This window comes from Garra rufa, chromosome 10, assembly GCF_049309525.1.
Source record: "Garra rufa chromosome 10, GarRuf1.0, whole genome shotgun sequence".
Classification (NCBI taxonomy): Eukaryota; Metazoa; Chordata; class Actinopteri; order Cypriniformes; family Cyprinidae; genus Garra; species Garra rufa.
This window is the reverse complement of record NC_133370.1, coordinates 6,078,950-6,093,974: the sequence shown is the minus strand read 5'-3', so window position 1 is coordinate 6,093,974 and position 15,025 is coordinate 6,078,950. Positions and strand designations below refer to the sequence as shown.

General features: G+C 36.2%; 1 protein-coding gene across 2 annotated transcripts; it reads right to left on the bottom strand.

Moving 5' to 3' along the window:
• Window positions 1-1,610: 1,610 nt before the first annotated feature.
• LOC141344152 (hydroxysteroid 11-beta-dehydrogenase 1-like protein) lies at window positions 1,611-12,898 on the bottom strand. Of its 2 annotated transcripts, XM_073848935.1 has the most exons (8): window positions 12,702-12,897; window positions 8,505-8,563; window positions 8,175-8,305; window positions 7,600-7,711; window positions 5,920-6,011; window positions 5,743-5,836; window positions 5,499-5,664; window positions 1,611-3,839 (listed from the first exon to the last, which is right to left on the bottom strand). In XM_073848935.1, exons 3-8 carry the CDS (start codon window positions 8,244-8,246, stop codon window positions 3,662-3,664), a joined length of 714 nt encoding a protein of 237 aa, XP_073705036.1. In that variant the 5' UTR covers window positions 8,247-8,305; window positions 8,505-8,563; window positions 12,702-12,897; the 3' UTR covers window positions 1,611-3,661. The 2 variants fall into 2 exon arrangements, with proteins under 2 accessions (XP_073705036.1, XP_073705035.1); XM_073848934.1 differs by lacking the exon at window positions 8,505-8,563 and having other exon boundaries at window positions 12,702-12,898.
• Between the last annotated feature and the right edge of the window lie 2,127 nt (window positions 12,899-15,025).

Genomic DNA, 15,025 nt, shown 5'->3' with positions numbered 1-15,025 from the left:
CCATTCAAGAACAGTCACAGAGTTGTTGTGAAGCCACTCCTTCGTTCTTTTAGCTGTGTGCTTAGGGTCATTGTCTTGTTGGAAGGTAAACCTTTGGCCCAGTCTGAGGTCCTGAGCACTCTGGAGGAGGTTTTCGTCCTGGAGGATATCCCTGAACTTGGCCGCATTCATCTTTCCCTCGATTGCAACCAGTTGTCCTGTCCCTGCAGCTGAAAAACACCCCCACAGCATGATGCTGCCACCACCATGCTTCACTGTTGGGACAGTATTGGACAGGTGATGAGCAGTGCCTGGTTTTCTCCACACATTCCGTTTAGAATTAAGACAAAAGTTCTATCTTGGTCTCATCAGACCAGAGAACCTTATTTCTCACCATCTTGGAGTCCTTCAGGTGTTTTTTTTAGCAAACTCCATGCGGGCTTTCATGTGTCTTGCACCGAGGAGAGGCTTCCGTCGGGCCACTCTGCCATAAAGCCCCGACTGGTGGAGGACTGCAATGATGGTTGACTTTCTACAACTTTCTCCCATCTCCCGTCTGCATCTCTGGAGCTCAGCCACAGTGATCTTTGGGTTCTTCTTTACCTCTCTCACCAAGGCTCTTCTCCCCCGATAGCTCAGTTTGGCTGGACGGCCTAAACATCTTCCATTTAAGGATTATGGAGGCCACTGTGCTCTTAGGAACCTTAAGTGCAGTAGAAATTGTAACCTTGGCCAGATTTGTGCCTTGCCACAATTCTGTCTCTGAGCTCTTCAGGCAGTTCCTTTGACCTCATGATTCTCATTTGCTCTGGCATGCACTGTGAGCTGTAAGGTCTTATATAGACAGGTGTGTGGCTTTCCTAATCAAGTCCAATCAGTATAATCAAACACAGCTGGACTCAAATGAAGGTGTAGAACCATCTCAAGGATGATCAGAAGAAATGGACAGCACCTGAGTTAAATATATGAGTGTCACAGCAAAGGGTCTGAATACTTAGGACCATGTCATATTTCAGTTTTTCTTTTTTAATAAATATGCAAAAATGTCAACAATTCTGTGTTTTTCTGTCAATATGGGGTGCTGTGTGCGCATTAAATGATTTGAGTAAATGGCTGCAATATAACAAAGAGTGAAACATTTAAGGGGGTCTGAATACTTTCCGTACCCACTGTATATATTCCCAATTGCTGAGGCATTTTTTATTTTTATTTAAATTTTTAATGCTGTTTATCTACTGACCTTGTTGTTTTATTGTATTCAGTTTCACAGGTCAAACAAGGCCAACAGTAAGACCGGATACCTGAAGTGTTTAAATAAAGCAGCTGGTAAGCACATAAAATCAAGATGTTGGGGTGAGCTCAAAAAGATTTAAAAAGTGCATTAACTTTAGGTTCAGGTAAACCTAAAACTGTCAAATGCAACTATCAAATTTCATGCTGTAGATTAATGTTTCACTTCTAACAGTTATCAGCTTCTGACAGACATTGACAGCAATACATTGACTCTCGATGGTTTTGACCTTACTCTCATGGCTGCTCATTAACCAGTATGACCTGTGTAACATAACACATGTAATGTTTGTATTATGGTTGTACTTTGAAAACTTTAATAATGGCACATTATTAACAACTTCTACAGAAAAATCATTTAATAGTTGGAAACATTCAAATATTTAATTATAACTTGCTTGTACAAATGGAAATGAATTGTCCCAAAGTCTCCCAGTCGCAATAACCAGAGGAACAACAGTTTAATTTCAGATTTTACATCCTTCAGTGATTTCAACAAACTCTTGAGTCCCAAAGCACTCATTGGAAACTTTGGGTCTCCAATTATATTTATTTTTTGGCAGAGAAAAAAGAAATCACACTGGGGAAGGAGAACATTGCTCATTCTGTTGAAGTTTTGCAAATCCCACAAGTCTTGTGTTAATATTTCAACATTTGTTTTCAAATGAAAACTGCGAATACAGACTCGCAGACTGATGATGTGTTTAATTAATTGAATTTAATTAAACATTAGATGTATTTGCAAGTTAAAATCCCAAAAGCAGAGTCTTGGTGGAGTTCAAAAATTTATATATAAAAAAAAAAAAGTATGACAATCTAAATACATAAACATTAGAATTATTAACCACTGACTCTTTAAAAGGTTTCTTCAAATTCTGAAGACATATTATGAAAACAATTCTCAAACTGTGATTAAAAGCTTTTTGTGCGTCTTGTGTTGCACGTTACTTGTTTTGTTAATTTTTTTTTTTTTAATCAAAAAAACTTACATATTGTGCCTCTAATGATAACAAATGAAACCCCGGACCACAAAAAGTCATCAACAGCTGAGTAAATAAGCTTTCCATTGATGTATGGTTTGTTAGGATAGGACATTATTTGGTCGAGATGCAACTATTTGAACATCTGGAATTTGAGGGTGCAAACAAAATCAAAATATTGAGAAAATCACCTTTAAAGTTGTCCAAATGAAGTACTTAGCAATGCATATTACTAATCAAAAATTAGATTTGACATTTACAGTAGGAAATTTACAAAATATCTTCATGGAACATGATGTTTATTTAATATCTTAATGATTTCTGGCATCTAGGACAATCATTTTGACCCATACGATGTATTTTTGGCTACTGCTACAAATATATCCGTGCTACATATGACTGCATTTGTGGTCCAGGGTCACAAATAGAACCTTACTGTAAAATATAAGTACAAAAAATTGCCAATTGAATATTATAACCAAAGTGAAAATGGCATAATTTTTCCTTAATGTGAACTTTTTAAAATGGTTAAAGGTGCCATAGAATGCATTTATACAATATTTTAAATTGTTATCTGATATCAAGGTATATGGCATAGGAAAGGGCAAAAAAATCACCAGAAATGGTTTTACAGGTCCATATACAACCCTAGGATTTGTCCCTGGAACAAAATGCTCTGTTATTGCCTTATTTGGAAGGTCCATGAATATTAATGTGGGGCTCTGCTCTGATTGGCTGTTTCACAGAGTTGCTCATCTCATAGCTTGCACATGTATAAAAACATGTATTAAATTATGGAGCTCTAGTCGCTTTTAATATGCGGTTTGTTGAATCTGTTGTTTTGAAACGGCGACATTTTATTTTCACTATTGTGATGCATGTGCTGTGTTAAGTTATAATGCAGCGGGAGTGCTTACTTACCACACAAATTGACTTATTTTTCGGTGGTCTTTTGCAAAGACTAGATTTATATAAGGAGGAGGAAATGATGGTGTTTGAGACTCACGGTATGTCATGTCCATGTACTGAACTGTTATTATTCAACTATGCCAAGGTAAATACAGTTTTCCATTCTATGGCCCCTTTAAAAGCTTTTTGTGCATCTTGTGTTGCATGTTCTTTGCTTTGTGATTTTTTTTATATAATGACTTGATTGTGCTTTTGTATTATTTGCTGGCTGGCTTTTATTTTCTAACCACCCCAATGTAGTTAAAAAAAATGCCTCGGGTGCATTTAAGACATATACTTATTACAATGCATGTTTAAAAAAAATCGTAAAGCAACTCTATGTAGTTTTATATATTTTTGCAACATTGAAAAAAATAGAAAAAACATTTGGAATATCAGAATGATTTGGACATTTAAAGGTAAAAATTACATACAGTTGCTTTAATGTCTGAACTATCCATATTTTAGTCCAAGCTGAGGCCTGACAGAATTATATCTTTTAAAAAGGGGAAGATGTTATTTATCAGGCAGGTGAAGTAGTGGAACCAGGGATAGTAGGCCTCTTTCTGACGGGTCGCCCCGGCTTTGATGATGCTCAGAGCGGCTTCGCTGGCGGGATAGGCCGTCATTGTGGTGAATCCTCTGCAGAGAGATTTAACAGAGAACACTGAAGTTTGGGATTTCAAGTTGCTGGAATGATTACTCATGATCCAGGAGAAAGTGAGTGGTGTCTGTCGATGCTTTAGTTATTTTTAGCACATTGTTCTGTCCACGATAAAAGATCACCAAGGAAACAAAATAAATGCCCCTAAGTACAAACTGCAAATGATTTTCATAAACTGCTTCCTAAAAATATCTGGAGTGACGCACAGAAGAGAATGAAAACATTGACTGCATTTGGACTAATGTCCTTGAAATATTTGAACAGAACAAATTTTGAATTATAAATAATAAAATGGTAATTTACAGTAGAGTCAAATTAACTAGTGCATTAATTACCAATGAGCAATTATTCATTAATCTTTAAGATTAGTTCATAAAAATACAAATGTATGTACAGATACAAATTTTGAGATTTAGTGTATTAGAAAACGCTAAATTTATCATATTTTTGATTGTTAATTCAGTTTAATACAGTTAGTTAATAATAACAAATTCCGGACCATAAAACAGCTGAATAAATAAGCTTTCCATTGCTGTATGGTTTGTTAGGATAAGACCATATTTGGTCGAAATATTTGAAAAACTGGAATCTGAGGGTGCAAAAAATCTAAATATTGAGAAAATCGCCTTTAAAGTTGTCAGAGTGAAGTTCTTAGCAATGCAAATTACTAACCAAAAATTAGGTTTGACATATTTACAGTAGGGCATTTACGAAATATTTTCATGGAACATGATCTTAATATCCTAATTATTTTTGGTTACTGCTACAAATATACCCATCCTACTTATGACTGGAAAATATAAGTACAAAAAATTGCCAATTGAATATTATAACCAAAGTGAAAATGGCATAATTTTTCCTTTATGTGAACTTTTTAATATATAACTTATTAATACACTTATTAACTTATAACATTATACATTTATAATATTTAATCGAACATGTTTTGCATGTTAATAGACATAATTCTTACCATTTTTAAAATGTTCCATAAAATAGTGTTACGTAAAAACTCCTCTAGAGGGATGTTGCATTTATGAAACATGAGATATTGTCTTTATGAAAGAAATGTTGATTCAAGAAAATGGCTGTAGTTGTTTTATAAAATACACTACCAGTCAAAAGTTTTTGAACCGTAAGATTTTTTTTTATGTTTTTTAAAGCCTGCATTTATTTGATCCAAAGTACAGAATAAACAGGTAAATTTGAAATATTTTCAATTTAATATATTAATAAGATATTTAATATCTTTTTCTATTTTAATATATTTTAAAGTGTAATTTAGTCCTGTGATCCAAGCTGAATTTTTAGCATCATAACTTGTCACATGATCCTTCTGAAATGATTCTAATATTCTGATTTGCTGCTCAAAAATATTATTATTATTATGTTAAAAATCTACTCAGATTTCTTTGATGAATAGAAAGTTCAGAAGAACTTTATAAATGTCTTTATCATCATTTTTTGATTAAAGCATCCTTGCTAAACAGAAGTACTAATTTCTATAATTTCTTTGAAAAAAAAAAAAGGTTTTTGCTTTGGCTCAATATAATCTAGTATTTCTGAAATTCCAAACTTATTAAGATAAATAAAACATATTTTTTGTCTGTAGTGGAGTGTTATACCAAAAAACCAACCTGATCTTATTCATGGCTGATTCTGTGTCTATCAGTCCGAGGATCATGATGGAAACTGACACGTTGCTCTTCTTGACTGCCAGTTCAGCCTGCAGCGACCCGTAGAAACCGTTCACAGCAAACTTGGTAGAGGTGTACGGAGCCACATATGGACTTGGCAACTTAGCTGAGTCAGGGTGGAAAATACAATCTTTAATTTAGATTAATATTAATTGAACATGCACTAACCAAGTTAAAGACTCACCTGCCATTGAAGACACTACAATGATGGATCCACCGGATGTTTCCAGCACAGGAAGTGCAGCTGCAGTCATTTGCAGGTAACTCACAAAATTGACCTGCAACGAGAGAAAGAGAAGTGTGAAAAGACAAAAGAAATCCACACGCTGGAACACTGCAGCAACCAAATCCTGTGTTTCACCTGCATGAGGGACCTGACGTGATCGGCATCTCCGTTCCAGAGTTCAACGTTGGTGTTTCCAATATGATTCAATACTAGAAAGTCCAGCCCACCTGCAGGACAGATATCAGGAAAATCATGCTGAAATCATGCCTTTTGAAAGAAGTTTCTTTTGCTCACCAAGACTATATTTATTTATGGACGCCCGTTTCTACCACTGAATAAAAAAATTAAAAAGGTAATTTCGACTTTTTAATCTCACAATTCTGACATTTTTCCTAACATTTGCAAATTTACATCTCGTAATTCTTGACTTTTTTCTCAGAACTGTGAAATATAAACTTAGAATTGCAAGTTATATAGTCAGAATTGCTAGAGATGAAGTCAGAATTGTATATAAACTCACAATTGCGAGTTATAAAGTCCATTTCTGAGGAGAAAAAAAGACGCCTACAGAATTGCAAGATATATCTCACAGTTATGACTTAATTTCTCAGAATTGCGACTTTGTATCTTGCAATTGCGAGTTTATATCACGCAATTCTATTTATCAGAATTGTTATAAAGTATAAAATATATGTTGAGTTATAAAGTCAGAATTGCTAGATATAAAGTAGGAATTGTGGGATATAAACTCACAATTGTCTATTTCTGAGGGAAAAAAAACTTATGTTCACAGAATTGCGAGTTTATATCTTGCAATTCTTGACTTTATAACTTGCAATTGCAACTTTTTAATTTTAACTTTATTTCTCAGAATTGTGAGTTATAAAGTCAGAATTGAGGGATATAGACTCACAATTCTGACTTTTTTCTTGCAATTGCAAGTTTGTGTCTCACAATTCTGACTTTTTTTTTAGAACTGTGAGGTATAAAATCACAATTTTGTGAGTTATGAAGTCCATTTCTGAAGAGAAAAATGACTGATGTGTTAAAAATTCAACTTTGGTCACAGGAATAGATTACATTTTACAATATATTTAAATAGAAAACAGTTATTTTAAATTGTAATAATATTTCACAATTTAACTGAGACTTGGCAACCAAAATTATTCGGCCGAAAATAGTCTTTTAGTGTTCGGCCGGATAAGCGAAAAGGCCGAATAAATTATACAGAACAATGACGTGACGTGATCAAATAGAGGTGCACACTAATGCAGCAAACATGTCGGAGAAAGACACAGACAGCATGAAAGCGTGAGGGAAATCTGCATGATGAGAATCATTCATAAATCTGCTGCTGTCAGCAAAAATTAGTACTGAGGATTTCTTGCAGGTTTCTGCCAAAATAAAAGCCAACATTCATAAATGTTAGTATTGTAATTTTATTCTTGTTCTGTAAAATAATTTTAAAAAGTAGCACAAAAATAATGATAACAATCATTACAACAGCTCTATTAATACATGCATTATGACATTTTCCTTTGCTCAGCAAGGCTGCATTTGTTTGTACATTAAAAAACACATGCCTGATTCAAGAAGATACATGGGGAAAAACACGAAAAACCATGTTCGGTAATCAGCCCAGCATTTAATTTTCCTCGGTTTCGGCAAAGAATTTTTATTTTGGTGCATCCCTAAATATTTCACTATTTTACTGAGACTTCTTACAAAAGCATTGATAAAATCTTCATTATTCCTAACTTTTAAATGGTAGTGTATATATTTCAGATGCACTTGTGTGATGGAGTCATTCCTCACCCAGTTTCTCCACAGCGTATTTGAAGACTTTCTCAGGGTCAGCGGGGTCAGACATGTCTCCAGGTACGTACATTGCCTTTTTTGCGCCCAGCTTCAAACACTTCTGCACCACCTGAACATCCACAAGGGAGATGTTAGCAGCTTAAAGTCCTATGTTAATGGAAAGGCTATAGATAATATCCTCAGCATTAATACATATAAAACATTATTTTCAAACTAGTTTGGGACAACACAACTGCAACTTTTTATCTCACAATTCTGACATTTTTTTCTCACAATTGCAAGTTTATATCTCACAATTCTGACTTCATAACTTGCAATTGTGAAAAAATAATGCGTGCAATATGTATTGAATTGGACGAATAACCTATGTTAGGAAATAACTGTGCTCATCTGAAGGCACGCAAATGTTGCAAGACAGAACCAATCAATCACAGAGAGCATTTACCCACTTCAGACAGTGCATTCTAACAGGGCTGCATTTCCCAAAAGTATCATAAGAAAGCATTAATGATTTTCAGCATTAATACATCTAAAACAATATTTACAAAGCAGTTTGGGACAAAACAACTGACCTTTTTCAAAGAATCTACTCTTCTGGCAGTGATGACGATCTGAGCTCCGAACCTTGAGTAATGGTAGGCCATCTGCTCCCCGATGCCTGAACTGGCCCCTGTGATCAACACTCGGGCCCCCCGAACAGACTCTGTGTGCAAGAACATACCAGTCTAATGTATTTCAGGACATCTCATTGCTTTTCAGGTAACTTAAACAACCCACCACTTGATCACTAATAAAGCTTGAACTCCCATTAAGGTCAAAACATAAAAGTTACAAGCAATTTTAACTATAAAGCTTACTGTATCATATTTAAAACACATTCATTCATTCATTCATTCATTTACCTTTATTTAACCAGGAATGAAAACTCACTGAGATTAAAATCTCTTTTTCCAGGAGTGTCCTGGCCAAGGTACAGTAGGCAGCCATTTAACAACAGAGTTGCAACAGACATTACAAAGAAAACAACTAACACATTAAAAACAATCACACACAATTTGGTTTCTCTCTAAATTACACAATAAAGACTTAAAATTATTATACGACACCAAGTTCTGTAATGTTATCTCCTTTTGGAGAAGATTCCACACAAATTTCTAAGGTCTCTAAATGACCAATATAATCAAAAGCTGATAATCCTGTCGCACACAATCTACTCCAACAAGTAAAAGTCTTTTTTAGTGCAATTGTACAAACGTCCACCTTAATTTTGTGCTTGCTGTCCAATGTAATATAAGAATAACTTTCATACTGTTAGTAATATTTGAAGATGAACAGTTACTGCACTGAAGCAACATAGGTTTGCTTGATCATCAATAAATCATTTTTTAGAAAAGCATGATGCAAGTATCAAATCTGATCATCAGTCTTTGAGGAGCCTTTATTTGTTCATCTCAATCATCATTGGATTGCATTGCATTATATGTTTTGATAAATATAGAGTGACGACTGAGGTTTATATCATTTTATGTATATACAGTGGTGTGAAAAAGTGTTGGCCCCCTTCCTGATTTTTGCATGTTTGTCACACTTTAAAGGTCCCATATTGTACACATTTCTGGAGGTTTATTTTAGTTGTTGATGTCCTTAAAAATTTATATTTGCGGTATAAATCCATCTCAATATATTTTTACAGCTCCTTTTTTAGGAGCTCTGTCAAAAACAGGTCGATTTTGGCCAATCTAGTTAATATTCATGAGCCTCTCTTCAGATTGGCCTGTCGTTTTCTGAGTGACGCACAGCCAGGCCAACCACAGGTAACTACGGTCACGTATCGTTGTAGCCAAACCCAGAGCAATAGAGAGAGCCTAGCCTGCTCAACAGGATATTTCAGAATGATCATTAATGTTTTTTCTTTTTCAAACACCGAATGCACTAAGCTACATAACTGTTGCTTTAGTAAAGCCCCTTTAACAATGCGCACTGATTCCGGAAAATTACGGGAACGAGCGCTGTCTGAACAAAAGCCTAAACCATAAACCATAAAGGCAGTGTTGTAGTGATGATGAACGTTACCCTGCGACTCTTCACGACAAAAAAATACGTGCAAAGTGGAATGAAGCGGCGATCGGGCAGAGCCAGCTCCTCACTATCAGCGCTGAAGCACAGTTTGTTCAGGTTAGTTTCAGTTTAGTGAAACGTACGCGTCGCATTACATCTCACATCCAAACGTCACATGTCTTTATGGGTTGTTACGCACAGATTCCGGAAAACAACTGTGAATGAACCAAATTAAACAATTCCGGAACAAATCATGGGACACATTATCCGTGTATTTACCGGAATCGCTGTGTGAAAGAGGCTGAAGTTGACGTGCCACTTGGTCTCTTATATTCACGTTGTTCTGAAGCCTGTGCAATGATATAGTTTGAGATCTATCGACTGAACAGGGTTTTCTAGATTAGTTTCCGTGTTGTTGTTGCTTAGCAATGTTATGGACGCGATGTTGTCTGGGTTTGTCAAAAGGAGGGTGGGACGGTGGTTGGTGCTGGGGTGGTGACTGAAGGCGGTGACTGAGTAGATCGGACGTCACATCGTTACGGAAGTCACAGTGGCTTGTGAAAATGAACAGCTACTTTAAGCAGGCTGTGTGCAGTTTACTGTGGATTGACTGTTTTGAAACTCATATGGTAGTTACATAGCCCCTAGACCTCAGTTATCATGGAAAAAGCCAGGAAATTTCGATTTTGACAATATGGGACCTTTAATGTTTCAGATCATCAAACCAATTTAAATATTAATCAAAGATAACATAAGTAAATACAACATGCAATTTTTATGAAGGGGAAAAAAATCCAAACCCACAAATCACTTAAAAAGGACCTGCCGGACAAAGTGAAGTAGACCAAAAGATCCTCAAAAGCTACACATCATGTTGAGATCCAAAGACATTCAGGAACAAATGAGAAAGAAAGTAATTCAGATCTATCAGTCTGGAAAAGGTTATAAAGCGACCATTTCTAAAACCTTGGGACTCCAGCGAACCACAGTGAGACCCATTATCCACAAATGGCCAAAACATGGAACAGTGGTGAACATTCCCAGGAGTGGCCGGCCGACCAAAATGACCCCAAGAGCACAGCGACGACTCATCCAAAAGTTCACAAAAGACCCCACAACAACATCTAAAGAACTGCAGGCCTCTCTTGCCTCAGTTAAGGTCAGTGTTCATGACTCCACCATAAGAAAGAGACTGGGCAAAAATGGCCTGCATGGCAGAGTTACAAGACAAAAACCACTGCTGAGCAAAAAGAACATAAAGGCTCGTCTCAGTTTTGCCAGAACACATCTTGATGATCCCAAAGACTTTTGGGAAAATACTCTGAGGACTGACGAGACAAAAGTTGAACTATTTGGAAGGTGTGTGTCCCATTACATCAAGTTAAGTAACACAGCATTTCAGAAAAAAGAACATCATACCAACAGTAAAATCTGGTGGTGGTAGTGTGATGGTCTGGGGCTGTTTTGCTGCTTCTGGAGCTGGAAGACTTGCTGTGATAAATGGAACCATGAATTCTGCTGTCTACCAAAAAATCCTGAAGGACAATGTCCGGCCATCGGTTCGTGACCTCAAGCTGAAGCGAACTTGGGTTCTGCAGCAGGACAATGATCCAAAACACAGCAGCAAATCCACCTCTGAATGGCTGAAGAAAAACAAAATGAAGACTTTGGAGTGGCCTAGTCAAAGTCCTGACCTGAATCCTATTGAGATGCTGTGGCATGACCTTAAAAAGGCGGTTCATGCTCGAAAACTCTCCAATGTGGCTGAATTACAACAATTCTGCTAAGATGAGTGGGCCAATATTCCTGCACAGCGCTGTAACAGACTCATTGCAAGTTATCGCAAATGCTTGTTTGCAGTTGTTGCTGCTAAGGGTGGCCCAACCAGTTATTAAGTTTTGGGGGCAAACACTTTTTCACACAGGGCCATGTGGGTTTGGATTTTGTATTCCCTTCATAATAAAAAACTTCATTCAAAAACTGCATGGTGTGTTTACTTGTGTTATCTTTGATTAATATTTAAATTTGTTTGATGATCTGAAACATTAAAGTGTGACAAACATGCAAAAAAAAAAAAAAAATCAGGAAGGGGGCCAACACTTTTTCACACCACTGTATCTGCTATACTGTTACAAAAATGTTGTTGATCTACATCACATCAGAATTTTATCTTAGTTTCTGGCTGCATAAAAATCAGCACTAAATTGCATATTTTTCTCAGTTTGGGCCTCTGAATAAAACTGAGTTTTAAAATTGAACATTGAATATAATTCTTCAAATACACTTTTATTAAACAAACAAAAAAAAAGTGTACTGTTTAATATGTCAGGTTTTGCAGGGTGAAAATGTCCTCTTAAAATGTCGTTTTAATTCATTATATTAAGATAGCTTCAACTCAGTGTTTTTAAATGATTCCACAAAAGTTAAACTCTAGATCAGGGATCATCAAATCTGGACCTCGAGATCCATTTTCCTGCAGAGTTTAGCTCTTACCCTAATCAAACACACCTGAGCATGCTAATCAAGGTCTTCAGGATCATTAGAGAATAATAGGTAGGTGAGTGTGATCAGGGTTGGAGCTAAACTCTGCAGCGCATTGGACCTCCAGGGTAAGATTTGGGGAACCCTGCTCTAGATCATTAGCACATGCATTATCACCAAGGTTAAACTCATATAAACTAGTCATTAAGTTACATAACCATTATAAAAGAGTCTGCCAGCAGTTTTCAAGACTAGAGTTTAGTTGGTGAAAGTTCTAGTGGAATACTTGCAAACACTTGATATTTTGAGTTAAAATTGGAAGCAAAACCAGTGCTAAAGCAGACTAATAAGCACTGCAAGGTTTTTTATTAGTTAATTAATTTTTAATGCTAGATTTGTTTCACATGCAATGCAAATAAATAAACTGCCAAAACAAATAGCTTAAAACATTTCTTTAGGATTCCACAAAGCAGGCTACTGTATGTAGTTTTATGTTAGTCATGTGCCACGTAAAGGACGAGAATATCTGAAAAGATGACATGCAGTAATTTTGTTCTGACCTGGATCAAACGTATCTCTCCATGTGTAGGCCGTGAATGAAGCGATCAGCAGAAAAAAAGCCAAATAGCCTTTCATTTTCACTCCTTGATCAGAAGCCTCGTCTCGGTGTGTGGATCCTGTCCGAGTGCATTGATAAATGCAAGTTCTGATTGCATTACACCTACTGCTGATGCAGAAAAGAGTCATAAACCGTGACTGATCACCCTGAGATCGAGTGCGCAGGATAATGACCGATAGTTCAGTGCTCACGAGGTTGAAGGTCTGTCAGCGGTGTTTACAATACCAAACTGAGGAAAAGGGGGACATTCTAACTACTCTATTGTTATATTTGACATGCTTAATGCATTTTACCCTTGTAATATCAGATTCGAAATAATGCTGATGGCACACTGACTTTTAACAGCTTGTTTCTTTTCTAGGCGTCTGTCCTGGGAGCATTCGTTTGGTAAGCAGGTACTTTTTTTTTAAAGGTGACTTTTCTTTTTGCTTTAGAGATGCTTTCTTTGGATTGTTTGAATACTCAAAAGAGAATATAGGGAAATATTTCATCATTAATTTGTGTTTGTTGTAGGCTAAATTTCACATTCACAAACAAAAGTTTACTAGCTCTGAACCTCTCTTGTCCTTATTCAAAGTGGACTTAGAAAGGTATTTAGAAACTATCCAAAGTTCTGTTAATTTGAAAGCATTGAAAACTATATTATTCTTTATATTCTTTCTTTGTGTCTACTTGAGATGTAATTGTGTTTTGTTTATTATCCTGGCAACAAATCTGTATTTATTTTCCTTTTCTCGGTTTTGTGTTATGTCTTTTTTTGTACATTTGTACTTAATTGTTTGATTGTTGTACTGCATAATAATAATAAAAAAAAACACTGCAATTACGACAGTGTTATATTTACAACAGTGAATTTCACATACCCTGCGTCCCAATGTTCATAGTGTGTCCCAAAGCATATGCTGCGTCTCAGTGTCCCTACTTAATTCATCTGCTATTCGCGGGTCTTTTATGCTGAAAACTACTCTGCTCATATTTTCTGCATAATGATGCATTTAAAAGTTAAAATGCAAACGGGTGTTTACAAAAGTTCACATTGCTGTTGCAGATGAAATATAACACAGATACCATTAAATAAATATATTTCTTTTACCAGATTAAATGTTGATTATTAGTAACTTAAACCCCTTTTTCTAACCATCTCTATTTCTGTTTTTTAACGCGTGTTATTCGTGTTCGTAGTTCTGGACCAAATCATTTGCCAAAGCGCGATGGATTGTGGGCAATATTAGCCAGTAGAGTGTGCACGGATCCACACTTCAAAAATCGACCTGAAATAGTAGACCGTCCAGGGACTTTTGGCATACTCTTTTCAGCATACTATGCTTTGGGACACACTTATTGTATTCTCATACACTGCCCTTATAACATATTAAAAATATTCATGCCAATATTGTCCAAAACCCCATTTTTCTAGGGCGTTTCCAAAGTGTACTATTTAGGATGGATAGCATGAACATTGGGACGCAGGGTCACTTACCCGTTATGAATCCACTTTTCTTCAAAGCGTAAGTAAACCTACAGGTGAGACTTCTGGTTCATTATCTTAAAGAAGAATAACAAAGTGCATTAAGCACAGTACTACAAACCAGTGTGTTCATTGTTAAAATAAAACATAAAACAACATAGTAAGACACATCAATTTGCAATATTAAGCAGCAAAACTAGCTGTTTTGTACAGCTAAAAATAGCTGGATGCGGATGAGACCGGAAAAATTTACAAATGGCCGTGCACCATTCTTAGGTGGGGAAAAAAGGTGGATGGAAGCCAGTGTCTGCTACAAATAAAAGTGAGTGCAACTTTTTATTAAGGCTGCCCCCTAATAGTCGACAAGAAGAGGTTTGGTCAGAAGTGACAAAGTCACGCAGTCTGTGATGGACAGATCGTTAACGGCTGGTCTGTACGGTAATGCATCGGGCAGGACATGCAAATGCTTGCTAATCATTCATCAACCTCAAATAGGGCTTTTAATCCAAAATATGTAAGTAGTAGCAACTTTACATGGCGCTCAATCAGATGGAGATGCTAGCGCGGTCACCTGCTCTTAAAGGGGTCATCGGATGGCCATTTTCCACAAGCACATATGATTCTTTAGGGTCTTGAAAAGTCTATAATATATGTTGATTAAAAATTCTCAACAGTAGCTTAAAAAAACAGCCTTTTACCTTGTCAAAATCAGCTTTGCAAAAACTCAGCTCGTTTTAAGACATGGCCCTTTTAAATGCCAACGAGCTCTGTTCGCCCCGCCCCTCTCTGGGATTACA